The 23,781-nt window shown below is 46.9% G+C and overlaps 1 protein-coding gene across 1 annotated transcript; it reads left to right on the forward strand.

Moving 5' to 3' along the window:
* Positions 1–1,205: 1,205 nt before the first annotated feature.
* LOC113420906 (5-hydroxytryptamine receptor 3A) lies at positions 1,206–13,132 on the forward strand. Its single transcript, XM_087969809.1, is given in 8 exon segments — positions 1,206–1,277; positions 5,704–5,870; positions 6,970–7,014; positions 7,214–7,323; positions 8,154–8,323; positions 9,831–9,991; positions 10,294–10,843; positions 12,359–13,132. Coding segments are annotated over 8 exon segments (1,560 nt in total). The 5' UTR covers positions 1,206–1,210; the 3' UTR covers positions 12,649–13,132.
* Positions 13,133–23,781: the final 10,649 nt, after the last annotated feature.

Here is a 23,781-nt window from a genome sequence, read left to right on the forward strand (position 1 = left end):
CCTAGATTTTCACACTGGAGGCAGGAATTGGACACTGCAGAGGGTGGTGGACATGGTGACACACATCCAAAGGGCAGAGCCTGGGTCACAGGATTATAGTTGAGTCCACAGTCTTGGCTTTTTTGACTCCTCCCTGAGGATACCGCTGTGGGCTGCCATGAAGAGCTAAGACCCAAACTGGAAAGGCTAGCATGGTGATCATGGGGAGGTCCAGATTCAAGTCTACTCTCAATGACAGACATTCATGGCTGAACTAGGGCCAACCTTCACTCTCTGACCCACCTGCCTCTCAGATCTTTTCTTGACTGGATATAATCAGAAGGGATGTTCCTGGGCAGAAAAAACTCCCCAGAGCCATTGAGGGAAGGAGACAGACTACCTGTTGATAGAACAGCATCGATGTTGCTCTCCTCCACATACAAAAGGTCAAAGGGTCAAGAAGAACCTGGTTGGGAGGGTACCAGATCCCTTCTCTTTAGCCCCTCTTCATGGCTTCCAAGTCACAGACCCATGGAGTGTGAATTAGCCCAGCCAGAGGCCCCCAATGCCAGTTGCTGGAGGCGCAGGGGGGTGGTGGTCTCTTTCAGGCTGGCAGCCACTTCCCTCACCCATCATGGGCCCACCAGAGATCTCGGCTCTTCCCTCATTAGAATCCTTGTGGTGTGGAGCTGAGGGCAGCCCCACCAGGGATGGCACCAACATTACCTGCACCATCCTGGAGAGGTTCCTGAGAGACACCGGCTGAAACCTCCCCAGCAATTTGTCAAGGCAGCTTCAAGCAGGGCTCGCGCAAGACATCTCCCCTCTTGGTTGTCACATGGCGTGGATCTGCCCCCGGGGGGCCGTCTCCACAAGAGGCAGCAGCCAAGAGGATCCCTCCATCCGTGGATCAGCTCGCATGACATCAGCCCCGGGGGAGGGCAGGCAGGGGAGTGAGTCTCTTTGAATCTTCTCTGCCTGAAACTTGAGGCAGTGGCGAAGGACTGATGGCCACATCAATTATGCATTTTTAAAAAATCCGATGGATGGGTGAAAACGAGAAAGGAGGCGAGCACTCCCAGCTTCCTTAATTGCATTTAATTTCTCTGCTGAGAAGGCAGAGGCAGAGGAAGGGGTGGGAGCGAATTGCCAGGCTCGCTCTGCTGTCCACCAGCTGATCCGAAGAAGGAAGAGGAATCATTGAGCTCTTTCCACCCCCTCGGAAGCATTCATGGCTTGTTCCGCCCTGAGGGTCTCTTTGCTCCTGCTTGCCGTGGCTTCCACGGTGCCCAGCAAAGGTAAGAAACTCGAACCAAAGTTTAGAGGGATGGGATGCCTGCCGCGTGCCCATCTAGTCTAGTGAAAAGAAGGACTAGGGGTGACATGCTAGCAGTCTTCCAATATCTCAGGGGCTGCCCCAAAGAAGAGGCAGTCAAGCTATTCTCCAAAGCATTTAAAGGCAGGACAAGAAACAACGGGTGGAAAATAAACAAGGAGAGAAGCAACCTAGAACTAAGGAGAAATTTCCTGAGAGTTGGAGCAATTAACCAGTGGAACAACTTGCCTCCAGAAGTTGTGAATGCTCCAACACTGGAAGTTTTTAAAAAGATGTTGGATAGCCATTTGTCTGAAGTGGTATAGGGTTTCCTGCCTAGGCAAGGGGTTAGACTAGAAGACCTCAAAGGTCCCTTCCAACCCTGTTATTCTATTCCAAAGTGTGGAGGGATTTGTACAAGTGGGGTCTGCGTAGAGAGACGGCAACAACCTATGCATCAGAAGTTGAGGGACGTTGGCAAGCGTTGATAGAAGAATGAGGGTGAACTGCCCTTGATGCTGGTGTGAAAATGAATTGGTTGAGGGTTTTGGAGCTTGTGCTAAATATCCTTCATCGGGGGGAAAATAAGGAAAATAAGTAAAACTCTTGTTATCCAGGATGGATGTGGAAATGCTCATTCCCAAATGCAGAGATGGACTCTGTCTAAAGAATGAGGAAGGAGGATTAGACTTATTAATGAAGGGTGGTCTGGACCAGACACTCACCATGCTGTAGAGCGCCATGTTCAGAGAAGTTCTTCTACCTCCAAAGAAAAGATGCCAGGGAGAAGTGAGGAGTTGGGACTTGCCCTCCTGCCCAGGGATAGGAAGCCATTTGCTAGCCAGGCTGGGAAACAAGATGGTCTATAGACTTTCGGTTCAAACACTCTTGCAGATTCCTCAGAACCAAGACTCTTTCACTGAAGGTCCTGGTGGAGGTGAAGACCATTCCCAACCGTAGTTCTTTAGTGGTTGCAAAAGTTAAGCCTAAATTCATCACTGCTGCAAGAGGAACTCGCTGTGGAGCCCTTGGTGCTCTCTGTGCTTGGCTGTTTCCTTGCAGACCTTTCATTTCCCAATTAAGTGACATCGTCAGTGCTACAGAACTCACATTTAGCATCCCATTAATTGTCTTCTCCATTGTAAGCATTCTTTGGCACCTTTGGGAAGTTATGAAAAATTGTACACCATGCACCAACAATTTGTGAATCTAAAGTCTGAGACCAGTGGACTCAGGAAAACAATCCTAAATTCCTCGTTGCTTGGCATGAATCACTGGTGATACCAGAGCCCAGAGAAACAGATGACTGCGTAGCTGTTCAAACTTCCTGTTTCCGTAGGCACCATGTGCTGATGCTCCTAATGTCAATTAGGAGCTTTTCATCTTGCTAAGCCACAAGAACAGAATCATGAGGAGCTGGAAAATACTAACAATTGGTGGACAATTGGGCTTATTTAGTTGCCATCCTAAGACACATTTTGAGACCCACAAATTACATCTCGTATGTTTTTATTTCTTTCATTTGGCAGAATGATCTTCCAGATTGGCAACGGTTTTCTATGTTCTCGGGGGTCCAGGAAATATCCACACGTCACCTGTACATCTTTTATCATTGTGTTTAGGACTTTATCTTCCCATCACCAAGAGTCAATAGTCAACTCTAAAGCCAAGAGATGTTTGATTGCACACCAAACTTTGATTTGATGGCACACCAAACATTCTGAGCTGCTCTGTTTGCTAATGAAACCATGTTTCTTGGGAACAGAGTGAAATGGAAAACTGTGCCATCACATTTGTCCCATTCCTCACAACGTGACCTCATCCTGTTGCATATGAACACAATGCTGTACCGGAGGGAGGAATCAAGATGACGACACATAAGCAGCTTCAGAGACAGCAGATCTTGCCGCTTCTTGGCTCAACCCAACGTCCCCCAAATGCCGCTCAGGGGCAAGAAAAGAACCCGGGCCAGGCCCAGAAGCCATACCTCTAATCATGTGGTCCAGCTTCTGCCAACAATCTGCCTCTTTGCCTTTTTCAGGGGGCAAAGGACTTGGTTTCCCAGGCATTATAAAGATCTAGCTAAGGCTGGGGGTTCTTTAGGGATCCCACTTCAGCTCTTGATGCAAAAATATGGGGGGCAGAAGAGATGGTAACCCTAATCTTCAAAAGGTGCTGAGCAAGGGAGGCAGAGACCCCACCCCCAAATCCTTCCAGAGATCAAAGTCTTCTTCCTGAGAAGGGTGTCAGCTAGTTTTGGCACTCTACTTGTAGGCTCCGAGAGAAGGTCAAACGTGTTGACTCAAGGCCTTCCTGAATTGATGAAACATATTTATCTGAGACGTCTAGTGTTGCCCATAAAGCAATTCCTTTTCCTTTATAATAACGGGGGTGGGGTGGGAGTGGTTGAAGGCATCTAAGAGCTGATCTTGGAGCCCGACCAGCTGTCAAATTGGCCACCCAGCATATGTGTCTTCAAGGGTCACCGAGACATTAACAAAGGCAGGTCCTGCTGCACCATTTAGGCAGCCCGTCTGCTGTCTGCCGAATCCCCCCTAATTTGTTTTCCTGCTTCTCTTCTGCCCTCTCCGCCGTCTCGCCGTCCAGCTGGCCGGATGTGCTCGTGCACAAAACGAACTCCCAGGCATTAGGGATGGTGTGAAAAGGCAGAGGGGCCTGCTTGAAAAGCCGCCTCCGAGCCTGTTTCCCCCAAGCCCTGGCAGATCTATTCCAATTAGGAGCTGCTCGGAAGGTGCGAATTGTGCCTGGGTGGTAGAAAGTCATGTACGAGAAGAGGCCTTGCAAAGAGCAGCTCCTGTGTTTGTCTTGCTTTGTCTCCTCGTGAGTTGCCTTGCCGGGGGGGGGGGGTGTTGGCCTCCAAAGCCGCAGTTTTGCTGTTAAAGCTGGAAAAAAATGGTTTCTGGAAACTTGGAGAGCATCGCAAGATTAGCCAAATATGACATTCAACAGGTTGCCCCCTCAGCTGGCCGCAAAAATTGAATCCTTCTGGGTCGAACACATTTTCTCGAGATAAATTGTGCAGTGTTAGTGGTTATTTATGATTGTTTACCCCTACCTTCATCAAATCCTATAAGAGAGCCTGCAGAAATGCCCTGGACTTTGGCAGAAAATAATCAGTCTAAATGCCAATAAATGAGCACATTGGCTCCTGGTGGCTTTGGTCAAAGGATACTGTGGGTGTCATAGCTTGAGTTATACCGTAGCACGGATGGAAAGCAAAGCAGGCTGGACTGAGAATGTGTGTGTGTGTGTGTGGCAGGGGGGATGTGGGACATGGCCTTGGGAAAGGGGAAGACATGAGTCAGCAGAAAAGATAATTTGGCTCTGAAAAAGGGGTGAGTATCAGAAAGAAACTCAAAATAACTCCACCCGATTTTGGGGGTGTGAGATGGGGCAGAGAGGTCAAGATTTCCAGAAAGTCAACCATGTCTGATTCTCGATGTGGCCGCCCACCTCAGAGGGTTGATGGGAACCAGCAAAAGGCTCCTAGTTCAGGTAGCAGCCAAACAGGAACTGAGACCACGAAGAAGGACCTGCCAAACACACCTAGGAAGGTTGTGGTGCTACACAACAGAGTATGATGTTAACAGAAAAGACCCAGAATTAAATGCTGGAGAGAAGGAGACCAAGAGCACAGAAGGTTTGGAAGGACAGAAAGAGGCTCCCATCCTTATTAAGTACGAAAGATTAAAATATGCAAATATACAAGAGTAAAAAATAATAAGTCATACAAATAAACATCACCACACATTCTAGAATAAGACATTCTATAATATAACATTCTATAATAAGACAAATCATATTTCTCTCTAATACATTTGATAGTGATTTAAATATCTCATAAAAGGTATTAAATGGCAGTTACTTCCTATCCCTTGTTAACTAACTGTTATCTATACTATATAATACATAATAGTCTATTATTATTATTGTAACTATGTGTTTCTATAGATAAGTCCTTTATATAACTTAATCAAAGAGAAAGAGGAATAAAACTAGTATTTTATCAATTCCTATCTATCTATCTATCTATCTATCTATCTATCTATCTATCTATCTATCTATCTATCTATATCTATCTATCCATCCATCCATCCATCCATCCATCCATCCATCCATCCATCCATCCATCTATCTGATAATATGTTTCATAGGTTCATTGTTTCCCCTTATTTTTTGCATTCTTTTTCTACAGTCTATATATTTTAATCTTTTGTACTTAATAAAGTATTTCTTAAAAATTTAAAAAAAGAAGTAGGAGGAGGAGGAGGCTCCCATCCTACGAATAAGAGCTCGAAGGCCACAGAGGGAGTGCTAAAGATGGAAAAAGAACTCGAATAAAAATAAATCAGAGCCCTCACAACGGCACGCCTTGGTTTGTTTTGCAGTTTCTCAGAAAACACCCACCAAAGCATCCGGCTCAAGCAAGGCTGCCCTGCGCCAGCTCTCCGATTATTTATTTGCCAGTTACAAGAAGGACGTCAGGCCGGTCTGGAACTGGAGAAAGACAACCAATGTGGCCATCGACGTCATGATTTATGCCATTCTGAGCGTGGTAGGACCGGCTTCCTTCCTTGGGAAATCCCCCCCCCCTTTTTTTTGCTTCCTCGGATACATGGGTGGGGAGCAGGTCACACCCCCCATCAGGGTTTAGTTCTAAAGGGCCCCTCCGAAAACTTCCTCACCTTTTCTTTATTACAATGCACCTAAGATCTTTTTTTTAAAAAAAAAATGGACAATGCAAATATAACATGTTTGGAATTGTGGGCATTTCAAGACCGAAAGCATCTAAAGATGTTGCCTCTGCTTCGTGTAGATTCCCGGCTGCTGCAGAGCTGAAATTCAGAAACTGGCCTCCTAAACAGAATCATTATTTAGGCTCAGGGCTGCTTCCTCCGACTGGCAGCTGCTCCAAGGGCCCTCTCGTTGAGGTTTTCCTTCTAGCGAAGGCCCTGCTGGTTAGAAATGCCAAGGACAGGCCTTGAAGATGGCCTTTCATAGACTTCTACTTTTTATAATTTCGTTAATCTGGTTGTGCAGCATCCAGTAAAACTGCACAATCATGATTAGTAGAGAGGTGGCAGATGGATGGATGGATGGATGGATGGATGGATGGATGGATGGATGGATGGATAGATAGATAGATAGATAGATAGATAGATAGATAGATAGATAGATAGATAGATAGATAGATAGGCAGGCAGGCAGGCAGGCAGGCCGGCTGCCTTTAGATATAAAGCCAACTCTCCAGCCTTGAATCATGGGGAAAGCAGCAAACCTTTCCAATCTTGGCTAGTTTTGCAGTCAGATCTTCCAGTGGAACTGCTTGCCTTCAGAAGTTGTGGACGTTTTTGAGAAGAGACTGGACAGCTGCCAGTCTGAAATGGTATAGGGTCGCCTGCTTATCAGGGGGCTGGACTAGAAGACCTCCAAGGTCCCTTCCATCTCTATTCTGATTGATAGATTGAAATCGATCCACTGTTGCTTCCATGGCCAAGCAAGATATTTTGCAAAAGGCTGGTCCTTGGTTTTAAAAACCCACAAGCCCTCTTTCGGACCCCATGGCATTTACACCCGCTGAGAAGCTGTTGTCCACTTCCAATATCTTCCTTTCCAGTCCTTCGGCCTCATCTTTGTTTTTCTGCTTTCCACAGGATGAAAAAAACCAAGTTCTGACCACCTACATTTGGTACAGGCAGGTAAGGAGGCCGATGTCTCTCTGATAGCATCCTGGGTTTGACTTTATCTCCTTCCTTGTTGGTTCTCCTTCCCTCCTTGTGTTAAGCGTGGTTTGTTTAATTGTGGATTGTAACCTAAGCGTTGTCTGAACGGCTCAGCCTCTAGGTGTGTGTGTGGGGTAAACAAGATACCTGCCATTGTTTCTCATCCACCCTGCAGCACTGGGTGGATGAATTCTTGAAATGGAATCCCCAGGACTTCGACAACATCACCCAGATGTCCGTCCTCACCGAAGCCATCTGGGTCCCAGATATCCTGATCAACGAGTTGTAAGTCTGCAAAAACCCTTCCGGGGCTCCCTTCCCCTGCCGATGACGGTGTGGGTCAGGGCAGGTTAGAGGGGGAACCAGGTGGTTTGGTGGGCCCTCCCTCCCTCCCCCTCCCTGGCCTTAGTATTCTCAGCTATGCTTTTCCCTTGGCTTGTCCCCGGCTCCATCTTCTGCGTGCCGTTCATTGCAGATGGAGAGAAGGCTGAGGAATTGGGATGGTTCCAGGACTGGAAAAGTATAAACAGCCATAATTACCCTTCTTGGGCTGGGCGTTCTGAGGAAGTCTTTGTGGAGACAATGGAGGGGCAGCTGCGGAGCTGCCAAACTCCTCTGGAAAGAGTCCGAGAAGGCATCTCTGGTGCCAACGGGCCTTCAATTCCTGCTATTGCCAGGCCTTTGCAAGGGAGGGGGGGGGCTGGAAGGGTCCTTTGGGGGAGGAGAGCTCCTTCCCCCCTCCCCTTTCCAGAGCAATTTACTAATGTCAAACGACTTCCCTGGCCAACCCCCGTTTTCTTCGAGCAACACGGTGTACAGAAGCCACCAGGCACCCCAAATGTTCCTTGTTTGTTCTCGCTTCCTCTTCCTCCCGATCTGAATTTTTTTTCAAAGAGGCTCTTTTGCAGGGATTAATTCATGGGAAGCAGGCAGGTTGCAAAACAGAGTTGTTTTTCTTTGAGGCCCTGTTTCTCGAGAGGATCCATTCTCCACCTTGGAAAAGTGGCCCTGGGGATGTTCCAGGGCCCCTCTGCACTTAGGAATTTGCCTATAAGTTAGACCGTCGGGGTAGCATTTTTCTTGCGTTCCTGTTTCTCCTCTTCTGTTTCCCGCAGTGTGGATGTGGGCAAATCCCCCGAAATCCCCTATGTCTACATCCTCTACAATGGGGAGGTGAGGAACCTCAAGCCTGTCCAAGTAGTGACCGCCTGCAGCCTGGACATCTACAACTTTCCCTTCGATGTACAGAACTGTTCTCTGACCTTCACCAGTTGGTTGCATAATAGTAGGTCACCAGCTGTATTGCTGGGTTCTTGGGGACCTCCTGCATGCCGGGGGAACAAACCGTCTCTACAGTCCAACTGGAGAGGGTCAAACTGGTGTCTACCACCTCTGGCAGCTGCCAATATCTTCTTTCCAACCTAAGGAATCCTTTTGACTACGGAGAACCAGCAGGGATGGGATTCACATTTCTTAACAATTGGTTCTGTGGGTGTGGCCTAATTTGTGGGTGTGTCTTGGTGGTCATGCGACTGGCTGGGCGTGGCTTGTATGTAAATATTGTAAATATTAATTTTTTTATAAAAAAGAGCAACTTTTACCCAAAATCAGGCAAAGCTGGTCAGCAGATTGAGTTGCTCACAGAATCACAGATTCACTTAGAGATCTACCGTTCTGCAATCTGCTACCTGAGTCTGCATTGAAAAATAGGAGCTTCAGTCCTAAGGAAGGTTCAGCTCTGCTTTTAGATTAGCTAGAAAGCAAGAAATCCAACAATTTCTAAATCTCCCGGCACAGCAGAACAGCTGGTGATTGGGGGGGGGGAATGGCAACTTACCAAACGCTGGCAAATGTGATGGCGCTCATGCCAGGTAAGGAGTGAGTGGGTGGGGAGGGGCGGGGAGGGGCCAGCCAGTGGCGCCATTTGCTGGTTCTCCAAACTGGGCAGAATCATAACCACCAGGTAGAATCCCAGCCCTGAGAACCAGTCTAGCAATGGCTGTTCTCCACCGTAGCTTGGTGGGATTCCACAGTGAGAAGCCACCTGCCCTTTCGCTCCGGGAGAAAGTGTGTGTGCTGCTGTTGTTGAGGGCAGCCTCCTGCATGAAGGAGGATCCAATGCAGAAAAGATTTTGTTTTCAAGACTCAAATTGTCACCATGGAACCATTAGAAAAAGAACCATGTGTGATCACGGACTGAATTGACTTAAGATTGGGTGAGCTGCAGCCCGTGTGTCTTTTTTGCTTTTCAGGAATTTCATGACTGTTTTAACAAAACTTTGCTATGTTGCCAGGGAACTCAAACAAGGTGACCCAAGTAAGGAGTCCAGTCAGGCTCTCTGTGAGTTTTCCATAACATGGCACCTGGATTCACACAACATCCTAAAGCATTAAATCTGGGTTACATGTTGGCTACCTTCTGGAGTGGTGCGGTGGCCTAGAGGTGGAACTCTCACCTCACAATCAGGAGGCTGTCAGTTCAATCCTGGGTAGAGGCCGATATTTCTCTTCTCTGGGCATAATGAGAATGTATCTGCTGAACAAAACTCAGCCCTGGCAACAGGAAAGGCACCTGGCCAGCAAACACTCAGCTCGATTCAGTTGGCCAGACTCCACCCCACAAGGGATTATGAGGTTGTTAAAAGAAGATGAGGTTGGCTACCTTCTCATAACTTGCTATGAGGCTCTGGTTCCCACCCTGTTTAAGTCAACAGTTGGCTTTTGAACCTCCAGTCCGGTGCTTGGCGCAAACCACTCTTCTTTGGCATCCTTTTCCATTTCTTTATCCTCAGTACGAGACATCAACCTCTCCTTGTGGAGGACCCCAGAGGAGGTGAAAAATGACAGGAGTGTCTTCATGAACCAGGGCGAGTGGGAACTTCTTCACGTGCTCAGCCAGTTTCGAGAGTTCAGTGTTGGGGACAATGACTACTACGCAGAGATGAAGTTCTTTGTAAGTTGCCAGGGTGGGCATTGGAGGGGAAGCTGAACTGGGTGCCAGGAGCACCACTGGCACAGGAACTGCCTCAAAGGCTGGAGGCAGGAGGATAGGATGGGGTCCCAGAAGGAATTAATAACCACCTGACCAGATACGGTAATTATAGCACAGTTTATGGGCAGCTGTCCTTCTCATGGCCTAGAAGCTGCCGCTGGGGTGGTGTGTGAATAAAATAGCTGCTGGTCTTTTATCTACTGAGCCAGCCTGAAAGTTTTGCTTTGGGTCTTCCCTTCTCATCTCTCTTTCTGTCCTAACAGGTGGTCATCCGGAGGCGCCCCCTTTTCTATGCTGTCAGCCTGCTGCTCCCCAGTATTTTTCTCATGGTCATGGATATCGTGGGCTTCTACCTGCCCCCTGATAGTGGGGAAAGGGTCTCATTCAAGATCACCCTGCTCCTTGGCTACTCCGTCTTCCTAATCATTGTGTCCGACACGCTACCTGCAACCGCTATTGGGACTCCCCTTATAGGTGCGAGAGTAACAGCACTTAGACTTACATCCTTGATATGAGCAGCAGAAGAGAACTTTGAGGTAGAAACGAGAGCTTGCTGAAGTCTCTGCTTTGCTCCTGCAGGTATCTATTTTGTGGTCTGCATGGCCTTGCTGGTCATCAGCTTGACAGAGACCATCCTCATCGTGCGCCTGGTGCACAAACAGGACCTTCAGCCCCATGTTCCTGACTGGGTGAAGCGCTGGGTTCTAGAACGGGCCACCGTCCTGCTCTGCATCCAAGACAGGAAAGCGTTCCGCCCCACCTGCACTCAGAGTTCCAACATCTCCAGGGACATGGAGAATAACGACAGCACAGGTGAGAAGTCCCCAATCAGATGGCATTAAGCCATGATTTGTCCAAAACAGCACAACTGGGTGGTTCACACACAAGATAGTTTTGCGTAAGGTGTGTAAACCTAGCTACAGGTAGCCCTTGACTTACAACCGTTCATAGAGTGACCGAAGATGCAATGGCACTGGAAAAAGGGACTTCTGACTGTTGCTGCATCCCCATGGTCACGTGATTGACAGTTGACCCACATTTATGATGGTTGCCGTGTCCCAGGGCTATGTGGTCCCCTTTTGAAACCTTCTAATAAGCAAAAGTCACTGGGAAACCAGATTCACATAATAACCATGTTACTAATTTAAGAACTGCAGTGATTCACTTAACAAATGGGGCCAAACTCACTCAACACATTTCTCAGTTAGCAACATAAATTTTGGGCTCAGTTGTGGCCATAAGTTGAGGACTACCTGTATTTTGGGATGAATATTTCTCTTCAGTGGAGATAGATCTTACTTTATGAGCCTCAATGGCGCAGTGGTCAGAGTGCAGCTCTGCAGGGCTACTTCTGCTGACTGACGGCTGCCTGCAATTTGGCTGTTCAAATCCCACCAAATCCCACCAAGATTGACCCAGCCTTCCATCCTTCTGAGGTGGGTAAAACAAGGACCCAGATTGTTGGGAGGCAAGAGGCTGACTCTATATAAGTCTAAGGGCTATTGCTAATCTTGAGGGCTTTACCACCCTTGGTTAACCTACTGGTGTCTCTGAGGATGTAGACCAGAGGTTCCCAAACTTGGCAACTTTAAGACTTGCGGACTTCAACTCCCAGAATTCTCCAGCCAACTATGCTGAAGTTGAAGTCCACAAGTCTTAAAGTTGCCAAGTTTGGGGACCCCCGATGTAGACTTTGGTTCAGTTCTTATCAGCTGTGACCAATTTGAGGGACCATCTCTCCCCCTATTCCATCCTCTATTCCATAGAGAAGGGGCCACCCCTCCGAAGGCCTATTCTCGTGATCCCACCAGATGTACATCCCTAATAGAAGGGACCATGAAATTTGGGTTGGATGTCCAAATAAATGTGTCCAATAAATTAAATAAGTGCCAGGCCAGCTTTGATTGCAGAGCTGCAGCTGCCTTCTTGCCATTTTTTGATCACACCTTGAGAAATCTCGGTGCCTCGGTGGCACAGTGGTTAGAGCGCAGTACTGTAAACTACTTCTGCTGCCTGCCGGCTGCCTGCAATTTGTCAGTTCGAATCCCACCACGCTCAAGGTTGACTCAGCCTTCCGTCCTTCTGAGGTGGGTAAAATGAGGGTCCAGATTGTTGGGGGCAATATGCTGACTCTTAGAAAGGGCTGTGAAGCTTTGTAAAGTGGTATATAAATCTAAGGGCTATTGCTATTTATGAAGCTTGAAAGTTTGTGATCGGCTAAGTAAGCAAAGAACTGAGCCTTCTTTTCAGCGTGCAGGGAGGGCCTTGTCTGCATCCTCTGGGTCTGATTCAGCCGTATCAATTTCCGCCTCCATCCTCTTCCTCCAGCCAAGCTGAACCACTACAGCTGTGATGCCACCCGTGACTACGAAGGCAGAACGGGGGGTGCCACATCTCCACTGCAGGGCCAGAGCCCAGAGTCCCTGGCACACATCCTGCAAGAGATCGCAGCCATCCGCCAGTTCCTGGAGAAGCGAGATGAGTTCCGGGATATCGCCTGCGAGTGGCTGCAGGTGGGCTACATTTTGGATGTCCTCCTCTTCCGTGCCTACTTAGTGGCGGTGTTGGCCTACAGCATCACTCTTGGCATACTGTGGTCCATCTGGCAGTATGCCTGACGCACCCGCCTTACCAGGGAGACCACGCGCCACGAGCCTTTTGCAGATCTGTGGAGCCTCTGCTTCTCAATTTAGGAAGGAATATTGGTTCAACTTTCAGGTTCTCCATAAAGTCCCAAGCCCCAATCTATCTTGCTGAGGGGAAAGTACAGGTTATCACAAATCTCTTTATCCCAGGTTTTTACATTTTTTTTAAGTTAGATTTTTCTAAGGACTTCATGTCCCTTGCATCATCTTGTCTTTATCTGTGTAATCTCTTTAAGAAGGGAAATTTTGGTCCCTGGGAACTATTTATTTTTCAGTGAATTTCAATCCCCAAGATGGGTAATAGAAAGTTGAAGTGTGTTTTGAAGTAGTGTTCAACGGCATTTATATTCTGTGTGGCTATTTGCACTCATATTGTCAATCGGTCTGTCTGTAAAATGGGCAGCTGCTTTTCTTGCTGTGCTCCTATCTGTTCTACAATAAACAGAATTAAACCGAACATATCCAAGAACTGTGGACCGGATTGCTTAGCTTATAAATGAAGAATCAGAGACGACTTCTCTGCTGAGTATCTAGCAGAGGTAAATTGTTGCAGCTGTTCTTCAAGGGAGCATTGATTGGAGTGGAAATAAAATGCTTATTTAAATGGCTAATTCAAGGAATTACCTTCAGAATTGTAAACCTTCCAGAGTTATTTGGCTGAGACAGGCATCTATAGAAATTGTACAAATAAATAAGTAAAGAAATGAATAAATAGTCTTGAACAGGCTGAATATTTTGAAAGCAACAACATTACATCGTAAGGGAGAGAGAGAGAGAAAATATCTCAAAAAGGAAGAAGGCCTGAAGCTGCTTTGGGGTGAGGGAGGTGGAAGATGTCTGCTTTGTGCCAGAGCAGATTCTGTTGAAATCAATACAGAAAAGTTGATAATTCATGGAATGTAAATGATTTGAGATTATATTTGACCGCTATTTCTTCTCCTGTTCCGAAAGACCATCAGTACCTCCACTGCCAACCTTAACAGAACAACAGAGTTGGAAGGGACCTTGGAGGTCTGCTAGTCTAACCCCCTGCTCAGCCAGGAAGCCCTATATACCATCCCAGACAAGTGGCTGTCCGATCTCCAGTGTTGGAGCAGCCACAACTTCTGAAGGCAACTTCTGTTCCTCTGATAATTGTTCTCACTGTTAGGAAGTTTCTCCTTAGTTCTCCGTGTTGCTTCTCTCCTTGATTGAATTGCATCCACAGCTTCTTGTCCATTGTTGATTAGTTCCCATCCGTTGCTTTTCTTCCTCACAAGATGCAGCAGTGAAAGATTTAGGGACGACCTGGCCACTTTGATATTAAAACGCTTGTGTAAGCTGAAACGTCTCACATGCAAGAGCAAGGAAGGACATGGATCCCATATCACCTGATCCCCTCCGGCTTGTCATACATTTCCTCAAATCAGAAGTGTGTGGCTTGGTGGGGATCCTTTCAGCACCCTGGACAGAGCAAGTGGATTTGCAGGGCAGGTTCGAACAGCTGTTGATCCTTCAAAGAAAACAGAAAAACCTTCCAGAAACTAAAGCTAAAAGGTACCGGAGCATCTCTCCCTCCACGTGTTGCTAAGCAGGGGTGTAAAAGCCACACGTGAACTTTATTTTATTTTTTTTAAAATACATTTTTTTTCATTTTACAATGAAAACAGACCAACAACACATACATAAATGTAAGAGAGAAAAAGAAAATATGAAAAGAAAAAAAAAATAGAAAGAAAAAGATAGAAAACAATTTAAAACATTTTCATCTTCAACAATTTGTGAGACCTCCTTTTTATCCTTATTTTATGCCATATACACACTTAATCCTTACATATATCTGTATATCAGTACTACGATTCTATCCCATCTTCTTTTGCCTTTTAGTGTGAAATCTGTCTTTGGTCTATCCATTTGTACCAGCAGTTCCAGCTGTCGTAGTATATTGAAGTGTCTTTATCTTTTAATGCCAAGGTTAATTTGTCCATTTCTGCACAACTTGAAATTTTTTGAATAATCATCTCCTCTGATGGAACACACATGAACTTTAGACCACACAAAGCTCAAGAGAAGGAAAATTAGAGAGAAATAGATGCCTCCTTCTGCATGAGATGCCTCCTTCTCCATGGAAGGATCTGAGACAGGAGCTGAGCTCTGTTAGGACTCGGCACCCACCCTTCTGCCTCTCTGCCACTTGGCAAATATTAGAGCAAGCATCTATGGAGGTTCTCAGTCATCCAGGTCAGTCTTGTCCCAAAGATGCTTTTTCAAGACCCAACCAGGACTTTATGGACCTAAAAGTCCAGTTGCCTCTTGAAAAAGCACCTTTGAGGTATTAGAGAGTAGGGGTCTTCAAACTGGACAGCTTTAAGACTTGTGGACTTCCAACTCCCAGAATTCCTCCTCCAGTCATGTTAGCTCAGGAATTCTGGGAGTTGAAGTCCACAAGTCTTAAACTTGCCAAGTTTGGAGACCCTTGTATTAGAGCAAGCCTTATTGTCTCCCAGTCAATGGCCACTTGATGCCAAAATACACTTCTATTTGGCAAAACATAAGAAACAGGCAGACTATTCACTCAGCTCCCGCCCATCTCTTGGATGGCAAACATTTTCTCAGATTCACCCTATAGGATGGCAATTTCTGATCAATGAGGACTTTGCATTTTGTCTAACTTAGAAGAGCCTTTCCTCTGCCTTGGACATTAACTCCAGAACCCCTAACTCTCATACGTGACCAGAGTTTCTGGTGGTTGGTTCAGGGCTTTGGAGAGAGGTTGGCATTGCAAGTCCTTGAGCATTTTCTCCTGGGATATGTGGCAAACAAGCCTCTGAAGAACAACTGCTTACAAACCGTCATCCAAGCATCCATCTGTTTGGGAAGCGAATGCTTGTCACATCCAACTGTTTCTCACAATCAGTTATTCAAAAAAGCTGATCTTTCAGTCCCTCTCCATCTTGCATTCACCCAGAAGGTCAGGGCTCCAGCTGAGGGATGCATCAGCTGGAAAATGAAGGAGGAGGAGTTTGCCAGGACCTGTCAGGAGGAAATGCACCACCAACAGATGCTGAGGAAGAGAAATTTGTCACAAGCTGCACGTATCATCGTCTGCCTTGCCAGGGAATGCAGCTTTAGCCACCTATTAATACCAGCCAATATTTTCATAGGTACCAGGTGAGTGCATGGAAGTCCTGGCAGGGTGAGCTTCTGCTAAAATATTTCCTGGCAGCTATAATTTTGAGCGTGCAACATTTTTAGGCTGAAGGCCAGGGATTGCATTCCAATACAGGGCTGGCATTAAGTCTGACACAGAATTGGATTCATTTTAATTGAAATTGAATTAAAACAGAATCACATTTCAGTTAATACAATTACCTGCCATGTATTGTGTATTATGTTCCGTTTTCGTTGCCTTACAAATCAGAGCTTCAGACCGAATTGCTGGGCTGCTTCCAAGTCCTCATGCTTCCCTGGAACCAAAGTCGTGCCTTCCAAAACAATGCCTCCCCTCCCCTGTGAAATGGATGGACTTGCTGCCATCCCTGTGACAAGCATTGAGTCTCTGGCAGGTATGCTAAGATCGAGGTTCTCAAACCCATAATCAATGCAAGGCTATACTTCCGACACACCAAAATAGTGCAATCTTCTCCAAAGTTACAGCTCAATATCAACTGATCTTTGTGTCATTGATAGTTCAGCTTGTGGTCTTCATACATTGGACATCAAGAAGAGTTTGTTTCCCTGAAGGGATCCTGCATTCCACAGTCAACCCTCCATGAACAAACTAAATTTTCAACAGGAAGGGGGAATGAGTAATAAGAAATGTGAAGTGGATATGGAATTGACCTGAAATGAATTGGAAATCAATGAATCAAAAAGTATAAATGTGCCTTCTGCAGAGTTGGAACAGAGTTGGTCTTGTTGTCTAATCTTGATTAACACTGGCTTAATGCCCTTCCAGAAGGTGGCAGAGCTTTGGAACTGTCTGCATGTAAAAAGTAAGTACTTTTAATACTCAGCAATGACTCTTCCCCACAGTTGTTTTTTTTTAAAATCACACTCTTATGGATAACTTCAGAAGGCTTTTCAGATGGTTGAGTTTTCCTGGTCCTATCAAATATCTGACTTACAGGAACCCTTCAGGGGGACAGGCAAGTGGGAAGTGGGTTAGTGCCAGTGTGGGGTCTCGGCCGTGGGGTCCTGCAGTAATGTACTGATGATCTGTAAGTGGCTGGCTATTGATGAGGTGTCCTGTTAAAGAGTTAGTAAGACACTAAATCAGCCCCATTGATCCTAGCGAGATCGATGTTGCTACAGACCTGATCACTACAATGGGCAATTAACAACCACTGGAATGAGCTGCCTTCATGTAACATCAAATGCTTCAACAGACAAATCCAATCGACACATCGACTGGGTACTTCCTGGTGCTGTGACGAGGGGTGTGTGGGTGTACATATATACCATAAACAGTTGCAAGAAATGGGATGCATTGGATGCATTGCACTCCAGTTTCTGAGATGCTCTCGTGCCTGTAGGCCGGGCTGCCATAATATCTAAATCCATTGAACAAAAAACAACAGTCTATTTGCATAACATGCTATGCCCATACTTTACTCAATAGTAGTAACTATGAGAGGGATCTTGGAGTCTTGGTGGACAATCCCTTAAATATGAACCAGTCATCTGCTGCAGCTACAAAAAAAACCAAAAAAAAAAAAAACAGTTCTAGACTGTATAAACAGAGGGATAGAATCAAGATCACGTGAAGTGTTAATACCACTTTATAAGGCCTTGGTCAGGCCATGCCTAGAATATTGCATCCAGTTATGGTCGCTATCATGTAAAAAAGATGTCAAGACTCTAGAAAGGGTGCAGAGAAGAGCATATAAACATATAAAGAACAGTTGTTGGAATTGAGTATGGCTGGTCTGATGAAAAGAAGGACTAGGGGTGACACGATAGCAGTCTTCCAATATCTGAGGGGCTGCCCCAAAGAAGAGGGAGTCAAGCTATTCTCCAAAGCACCTGAGGGCAGGAGAAGAAGCAACGGAGGGAAACTAATCAAGGAGAGAAGGAACTTAGAACTAAGGAGAAATTTCCTGACAGAACAATTAACCAGTGGAACAGCTTGCCTCCAGAAATTGCAAATGCTCCAACACTGGAAGTTTTCAAGAAGAGATTGGACAACCATTTGTCTGAAATGGTATAGGGTTTCCTGCCTAAGCAGGGAGTTGTACTAGAAGACCTCCAAGGTCCCTTCCAACCTATTCTATTCTATTCTATTCTATTCTATTCTATTCTATTCTATTCTATTCTATTCTATTCTATTCTATTCTATTCTATTCTATTCTATTCTATTCTATTCTATTCTATTCTATTCTATTCTTTCCCTATTCTATTCTATATCATATGGCTGGTTCATGGGCCAGAGGTGGGTCAGTGGAGAGTGGAGATCAGCATTGTCTCTCCTCCCCCTTCTCTTCCTTTCCCCACCAGGACTTTTCTTCTGCAAGTTGTCTCATAGGTTACACATCCCAAGAGGTCCTCTCTGTTCTGTGTTGGTCAAACTGTGTGCAATTCTCAGCACCTGCATTTAGAATGGAGCATCTCCAAAGGACAGACAGTAAGGGGTTGCCAAGAAAAACTGGAAAGGACCGGTTGGAAGTGTTTGTTGTGTTTGGTCTGGAGAAACCTGACCCAAAACCTTCACCTGCCAAAGACCACAGCCCAGCAAGAGGCCATGGCAAATGGAGGGAAGCCTCCAGCTCAGTAGCAGAGTGACTCTTGTAGGCCTCACCTCTCCATTGCCCTCTCTGATAGCGGGGATTCATGGTTGGACATCAGAAAAGAAGGTCCACATGGAATAGAATTCTTGGTTGGCCAAGTGTGGCTGGGCACAGAAGGAATTTGTCTTTGGTGCAGAAGCTCTCAGTGTACATAAAAGATGTAAGTGATAAATCAAGGAGAAAGAGATGCATAGCAATAGTTGGATTCCCCTCTTGGAACATTTGAAACAGAGGCCATTGTGTGGATTCCTGAACTGGACAAGTGTTGGCTGAGGGCAGGGGTGGGGAACTCTGGCCCTTTCTGGACTTGTGGCCTTCAACTCCCAGAATTCCTGAGCCAGCGGGGCAGTTGAAGTCCACAAGGCCTAACAGGGCCAGAGTTCCCCACCTCTGGATTAGGGCATCGCTCTCTCTTCCCCCAGCCTTGCATCGAACGATTCCGTGAACTGGTGAACACACAGAACAATTTCCCTTCCTGGCTTGGGGATTCTCCCCACAGGCACAACTTGAACTGGGGAAGAGATGGGAAACGCAGCCGCCCCTGAAAGACAAAGGGACGGCCAGAAAAACACTGTCCTTTCTAGTTACCCTGAGTGGACACATTGCCCTGTCCAGCAAGGCGAGAGGGCTGTGTGTTTGAGCTGCCCACACGATGGCGGCAGAGCCCAGAGATTCCGCAGCTTACAAACTTCTGAAGACAAGGAAGGATCCAAGCCTTCCACAGTCCCGCTGGCACGCACGGCTTGCAAGCAGATTTATGTTGTACAGTAGATATATTTGGCTAACCAGGTCTTGAAACGGAGCGCAGGATTGTCATGCAAAATTGAGAAGTGGGCTTTGGTGGGGGAACAAGCCCTTGGTTTCCCACCAGGATAGGGATGGCGGCAGCAGCATCTATCAAGATAGGATGGCGGCTTGCAACCTTGCAGCCTCCAAGTCTACGGAATTCTCTGGCCCATAAGCTTGCAGTCAGCCTCATCTTTGTGCGGTGAATTGAAATTAATTTTTTTAAAAAAGGTCTGGTTGACTAGAAGTGTTTAAGTGGAAGCCCGATAGGCAATGACTGACAGGTTGAGTGAATGGTTTGCAGCCCAGAAAATGTGGGAATTGCTCTAGAGAGGATGAGACAGAAAATCAGGAAAACCCTTCCAAAGATATAGCGCCAGGTAGGGATACTCTAACCTGGTTTCAGAGCTTTGGCAATTAAAGTAGAGACAAAGGCTTTGTGGGACAAATATGCCAGAATTCATCCACTATTAAAGACAATTTCTGCTCTGGTCACACACATCTTCCAGCCATCATGAAATTCTAAAGAAATTCTGCCCAGGGGTCCCAGCATACCAGCAAGGGGGAAAAAATCAACCATATTGACAGCTACAATAAACAAGAAATAAACCATGTAGCACCAGAAGGTAAAAGGACTAGAAGCTTGAAAGGGAGTTGAAGCAGAATTGTCTCCGAAGCAACAGAGGGAAGTAAAATTTGGTCCTGAGAAGTTGCAGTGGGGTTACAGGCAGATCTTCCAAAATGGGGCACTTTTCAAAAGCTTTATTGTCTGCTGGAGTTCAGAGTGTTTAGTCTCCATGTGCCAACTGGCTAAAAAGCCGGAGTTTCTTCAGCTCTTCCCATCTCCCATGTTCCACTGCTCCTCTTCCCATGGGGGTGGAGGCCCTCCGTCATCCTTCCAAGTGTTTCTATGGGTGGCTCCCCCCAAAACTCAGGAATGTGGGAGGAACAGGCTGTTCTCTGCCATCGTGCCTTTCTGAACGGATGACCTCACCGGAGGTCAGTAAACGCAGCCGCCTGACATGAGCCATCCAAAATAGCACACAGGCTAAATAAAAGCTGGGTGAAGAGTCGGAGCAAATGAGGATAGTATTTCAAATGAAATGCCTAAAATCATCCAGCCAAAGAAACAGGGTGGGAGGGTGGAGAAGAGGTATTATTCTAAAATACGACATTCTTTATGTTTTGCTTATGATGCTCTGACATTTATTTCAGGATAGGAGTGCATAAATTCAGTGTTGCTAGAGAAGTCACTGGCTTGCCAATGTTTGCGGAAAGATACAGTATATTTGGCACGGGCTTAATTTACCCCGTGCTTTTTCATGCTGAAGTCATTTAACCACAATTTGGTTGATAAACCGTAAGGGCTGAGTCCACGCCACACACCGAGTGGAAAAGACGCTGGAGACGTTGCAAGGGAGGGTTTATTGGAGATGTCAACCTGGTTACTTTGACTGGGGAACTGGAGGCTAAAACATAGGAAGGACGGTTGCAGGAATAGGAGAAAAGAAGGAGTAGGCATGATAGCAGTGTTCCAGGATTTGAGGGGCTGCCAGAGAGAGAAGGGGTTCAACTTATTTTCCAAATAAGCCCCCGAGGGCAGAAGAAGAAACATCGGATGGAAACTAACCAAGGAGGCTAACAGTGAGGACACCTAACCAGTAGAACAGAAGTTGCCTTCAGAAGTTGTGGGGGCTTCATCCCTGGAGGCTTTTGAGAAAAGACTGCACATTTTTGTCTGAAATGTCATAGGATCTCCTGCTTGAGCAGGGGTTGGACTAGAAGACCTCCAAGGTTCCTCACAACTATTTTGTTAGGCTGACTGCCATGCCCAACCTGCTCAACCATGCCTCATCGTTGACCAACCAAACCAAGCCGTGAAAAAGGAAAACAAAAATGGGCTTTCTTGCCTGGTCCTATTAGCCCAGCTCCTTTCCCTCCGGGGTTGGGAAAAGGTGAGGAGGCCAACCAGCCATGTTTTTCTGGATGGGGCAGCTGAAAACTGTCTATATATGCTCATAAATAATTTGAATATAAACAGCACACTATATTTAAGTAGCACTAATTACCCCGTTGATTCCACGTAATTAACGTTTAACTGCATTTTAATTTTCATGGGATTACACAGCTTGGCAGGGCATGTCCCCTCCCCCCCCCCCCCCGGAAAAGGTTCACGTCATAAAAATCCTGTCGGATGTCTGTGTTTTCGATTTAGAAGCCGAGAGACGAGAAGGAGCAACCCTGGCAGGGCTTGGCTAAGCTGGCATGGATGGCACCTCGGGGCACGTTTTAAATTTGGTTTGGGGTGCTGGGCCACTGTGGGACCCCCAGAAGGCCCCCCCCCCCACCCAAGAGGCACCCTTCCTTCCCGTCTGCCAAAGCAGGGAGGGGCAGCGCCTGCCCACCGGGTCCTCCCCCTCCTGGGCCTGTGTGGTGCAGCCACAGGGTGCCTCCCCTCCCCTCTGAGCAAGTGGGGGCCGAGAACGTTGGGCAAAGGGCTGTACAGTTTGCATCTCCATAAAGAAAGGGGGCTGGTGCCGCAGTTAATGTAATCAGTAAATAAATAAAGGAGGGCTTAAGCGTAGTGTACAGCAATCAGTTTAGAACTACAGGATAATTAACCCAGCAGGAGGCCGGAGCAGCCTATAGTCAGGTTTAAATGAGCGAGTTCACTTTCATTGAGGCAAACTTGCTCGGCTCCCTGGGGAGCATCAGATACTCCCAGAACAGTCTTGGCAAAAGGCCCCCGAGAGGAACTACAGCGTGGGCTGCCAGCAAGCCCCCCCCATCCCCCCAACACTCGAACCCAGACCAACCCTTGTCCTAGAATGCCACTGAGTCAGGGTGGCTTATTTTGTGAAATGACCGCCGTTTCAGGACTCTTGTTTCTCCACCACTCAAATGCCCCCCCTCCTAGACACATTCTGCTTCTCCCTCCCCAAAGCCAAAGGTCCACACCTGTGGTGGGATTCAATTTTTTTTTTTACTACCGGTTCTGTGGCTTGGTGGGCTTGGTGGGCGTGGCAGGGGAAGGACACTGTAACATCTCCAGTCAGAGGTGGGATTGGCCGGTTCTCTGAATGACTCAAAATTTCCATTACCGGTTCTCCACAACTGGTCAGAACCTGCTGAAGACCACCTCTAGTCCACGCCATTCGAGAAAGCATCATGTTAAGACTCACCGAGGCTAAAATGTAGGAAGAATGGGCATGGCTGGTCTAGTGGAAGACTGCTATCGTGTCATCCCTGGTTTAGGGGAGAGAAGGACCAGGGGAGACAGGAGAGCAGCCTTCCGGTATTTGAGGGGCTGCCCCAGAGAGGAGGAGGGGGTCAAGTTATTCTCCAAGGCATCCGAAGGCCAGAGAAGGAATAATGGATGGAAACTGATCAAGGAGAGATTCAACCTGGAAATAAGGAGAAATCGAACAGTGAGAGCAATCAATCAATGGAACAGAAGTTGCCTTCGGAAGTTGTGGGAGCTTCATCCCTGGAGGCTTTCGAGAAGAGGTTGGACTGTTATCTGTCAGGAATGGTGTAGGGTCTGCTTGGGTGGGGGGCTGGACTAGATGTCCTACAAGGTCCCTTCCAACTCTGTTATTCTTTTTAGAATTCTGAGCTTGTTTACTCCATTCTCCATCCCCGGATGTCCAAATATCTAGGTCATTGGCACAAAGCCAGCAAGGTTCTCCTTTGGATAATAAATCCATGATTCATGAGACAGACGTAGAAGTAATCATGGGTGTTTTGACTTCTAGCTTTCTTTGGATGGAGACTGTGGGCTTCAGAACTGACAGCCCTCCAGAGCAGGGGTCTCCAACCTTGGCAACTTTCAGACTTGTGGACTTCAACTCCTAGAATTGGTCCACAAGTTTTAAAGTTGCCAAGGTTGGAGACCCCCTGATTTAGAGAATGATTGGGGCCTTCCAGCATTTCACCACCAGCCTCTGGTAATCCAGACCCGATGGAAAGATGGCCACGGATGCGTATTGACGTTCCTTTCCAGCTGCAATAGGGGGATAGCATCTGACCCTGTTTGGAATGGCCTACGGCAGCATTTCTCAACTTTGGTCACTTGAAGATGGGTGGACTGCAACTCCTAGAGCAACGCTGGCTGGGGCATTCTGGGAGTTGAGGTCCACCCATCTTCAAGTGGCCAAGGTAGGCCTTTCATTCCTGGAACCACAGCCACGCTCCAAGCTTCGGGTGCCACAGAATTTGTGTCTTGCCTAGTGAAAATCTGGGGTGTTGGAGCGAAGGGTTTCGTTCATCACACAAAACCTTTGTTGCACTTGGCTTTGTTTCTAGGACCTGGTCTGGATCAGCCCCGTTTCTGGTTTGGTGGACAGATTTGTGGCTTAGATTAGAAGACCTGAACTAGGTTACCATGAACTAGGTTCAACTGACCACAGTTGTGGCTCGGTGTGGTGTATGAAGCCGGTCAGGGGTGGGATTCAAAAATCCCAGTAACTGGTTTGCTGCCCATGGTGGGTGTGGCCTACAGGAACTTCCAGTTTGTCCGTTTTTTGCCCTTCCCCAGAGTCCCTAGACTCTCGGA

The sequence above is a fragment of the Notechis scutatus genome, chromosome 7, assembly GCF_049901735.1.
Source record: "Notechis scutatus isolate UNSWTSFEM ecotype Mainland chromosome 7, rNotScu1.2, whole genome shotgun sequence".
NCBI classification, from domain to species: Eukaryota; Metazoa; Chordata; class Lepidosauria; order Squamata; family Elapidae; genus Notechis; species Notechis scutatus.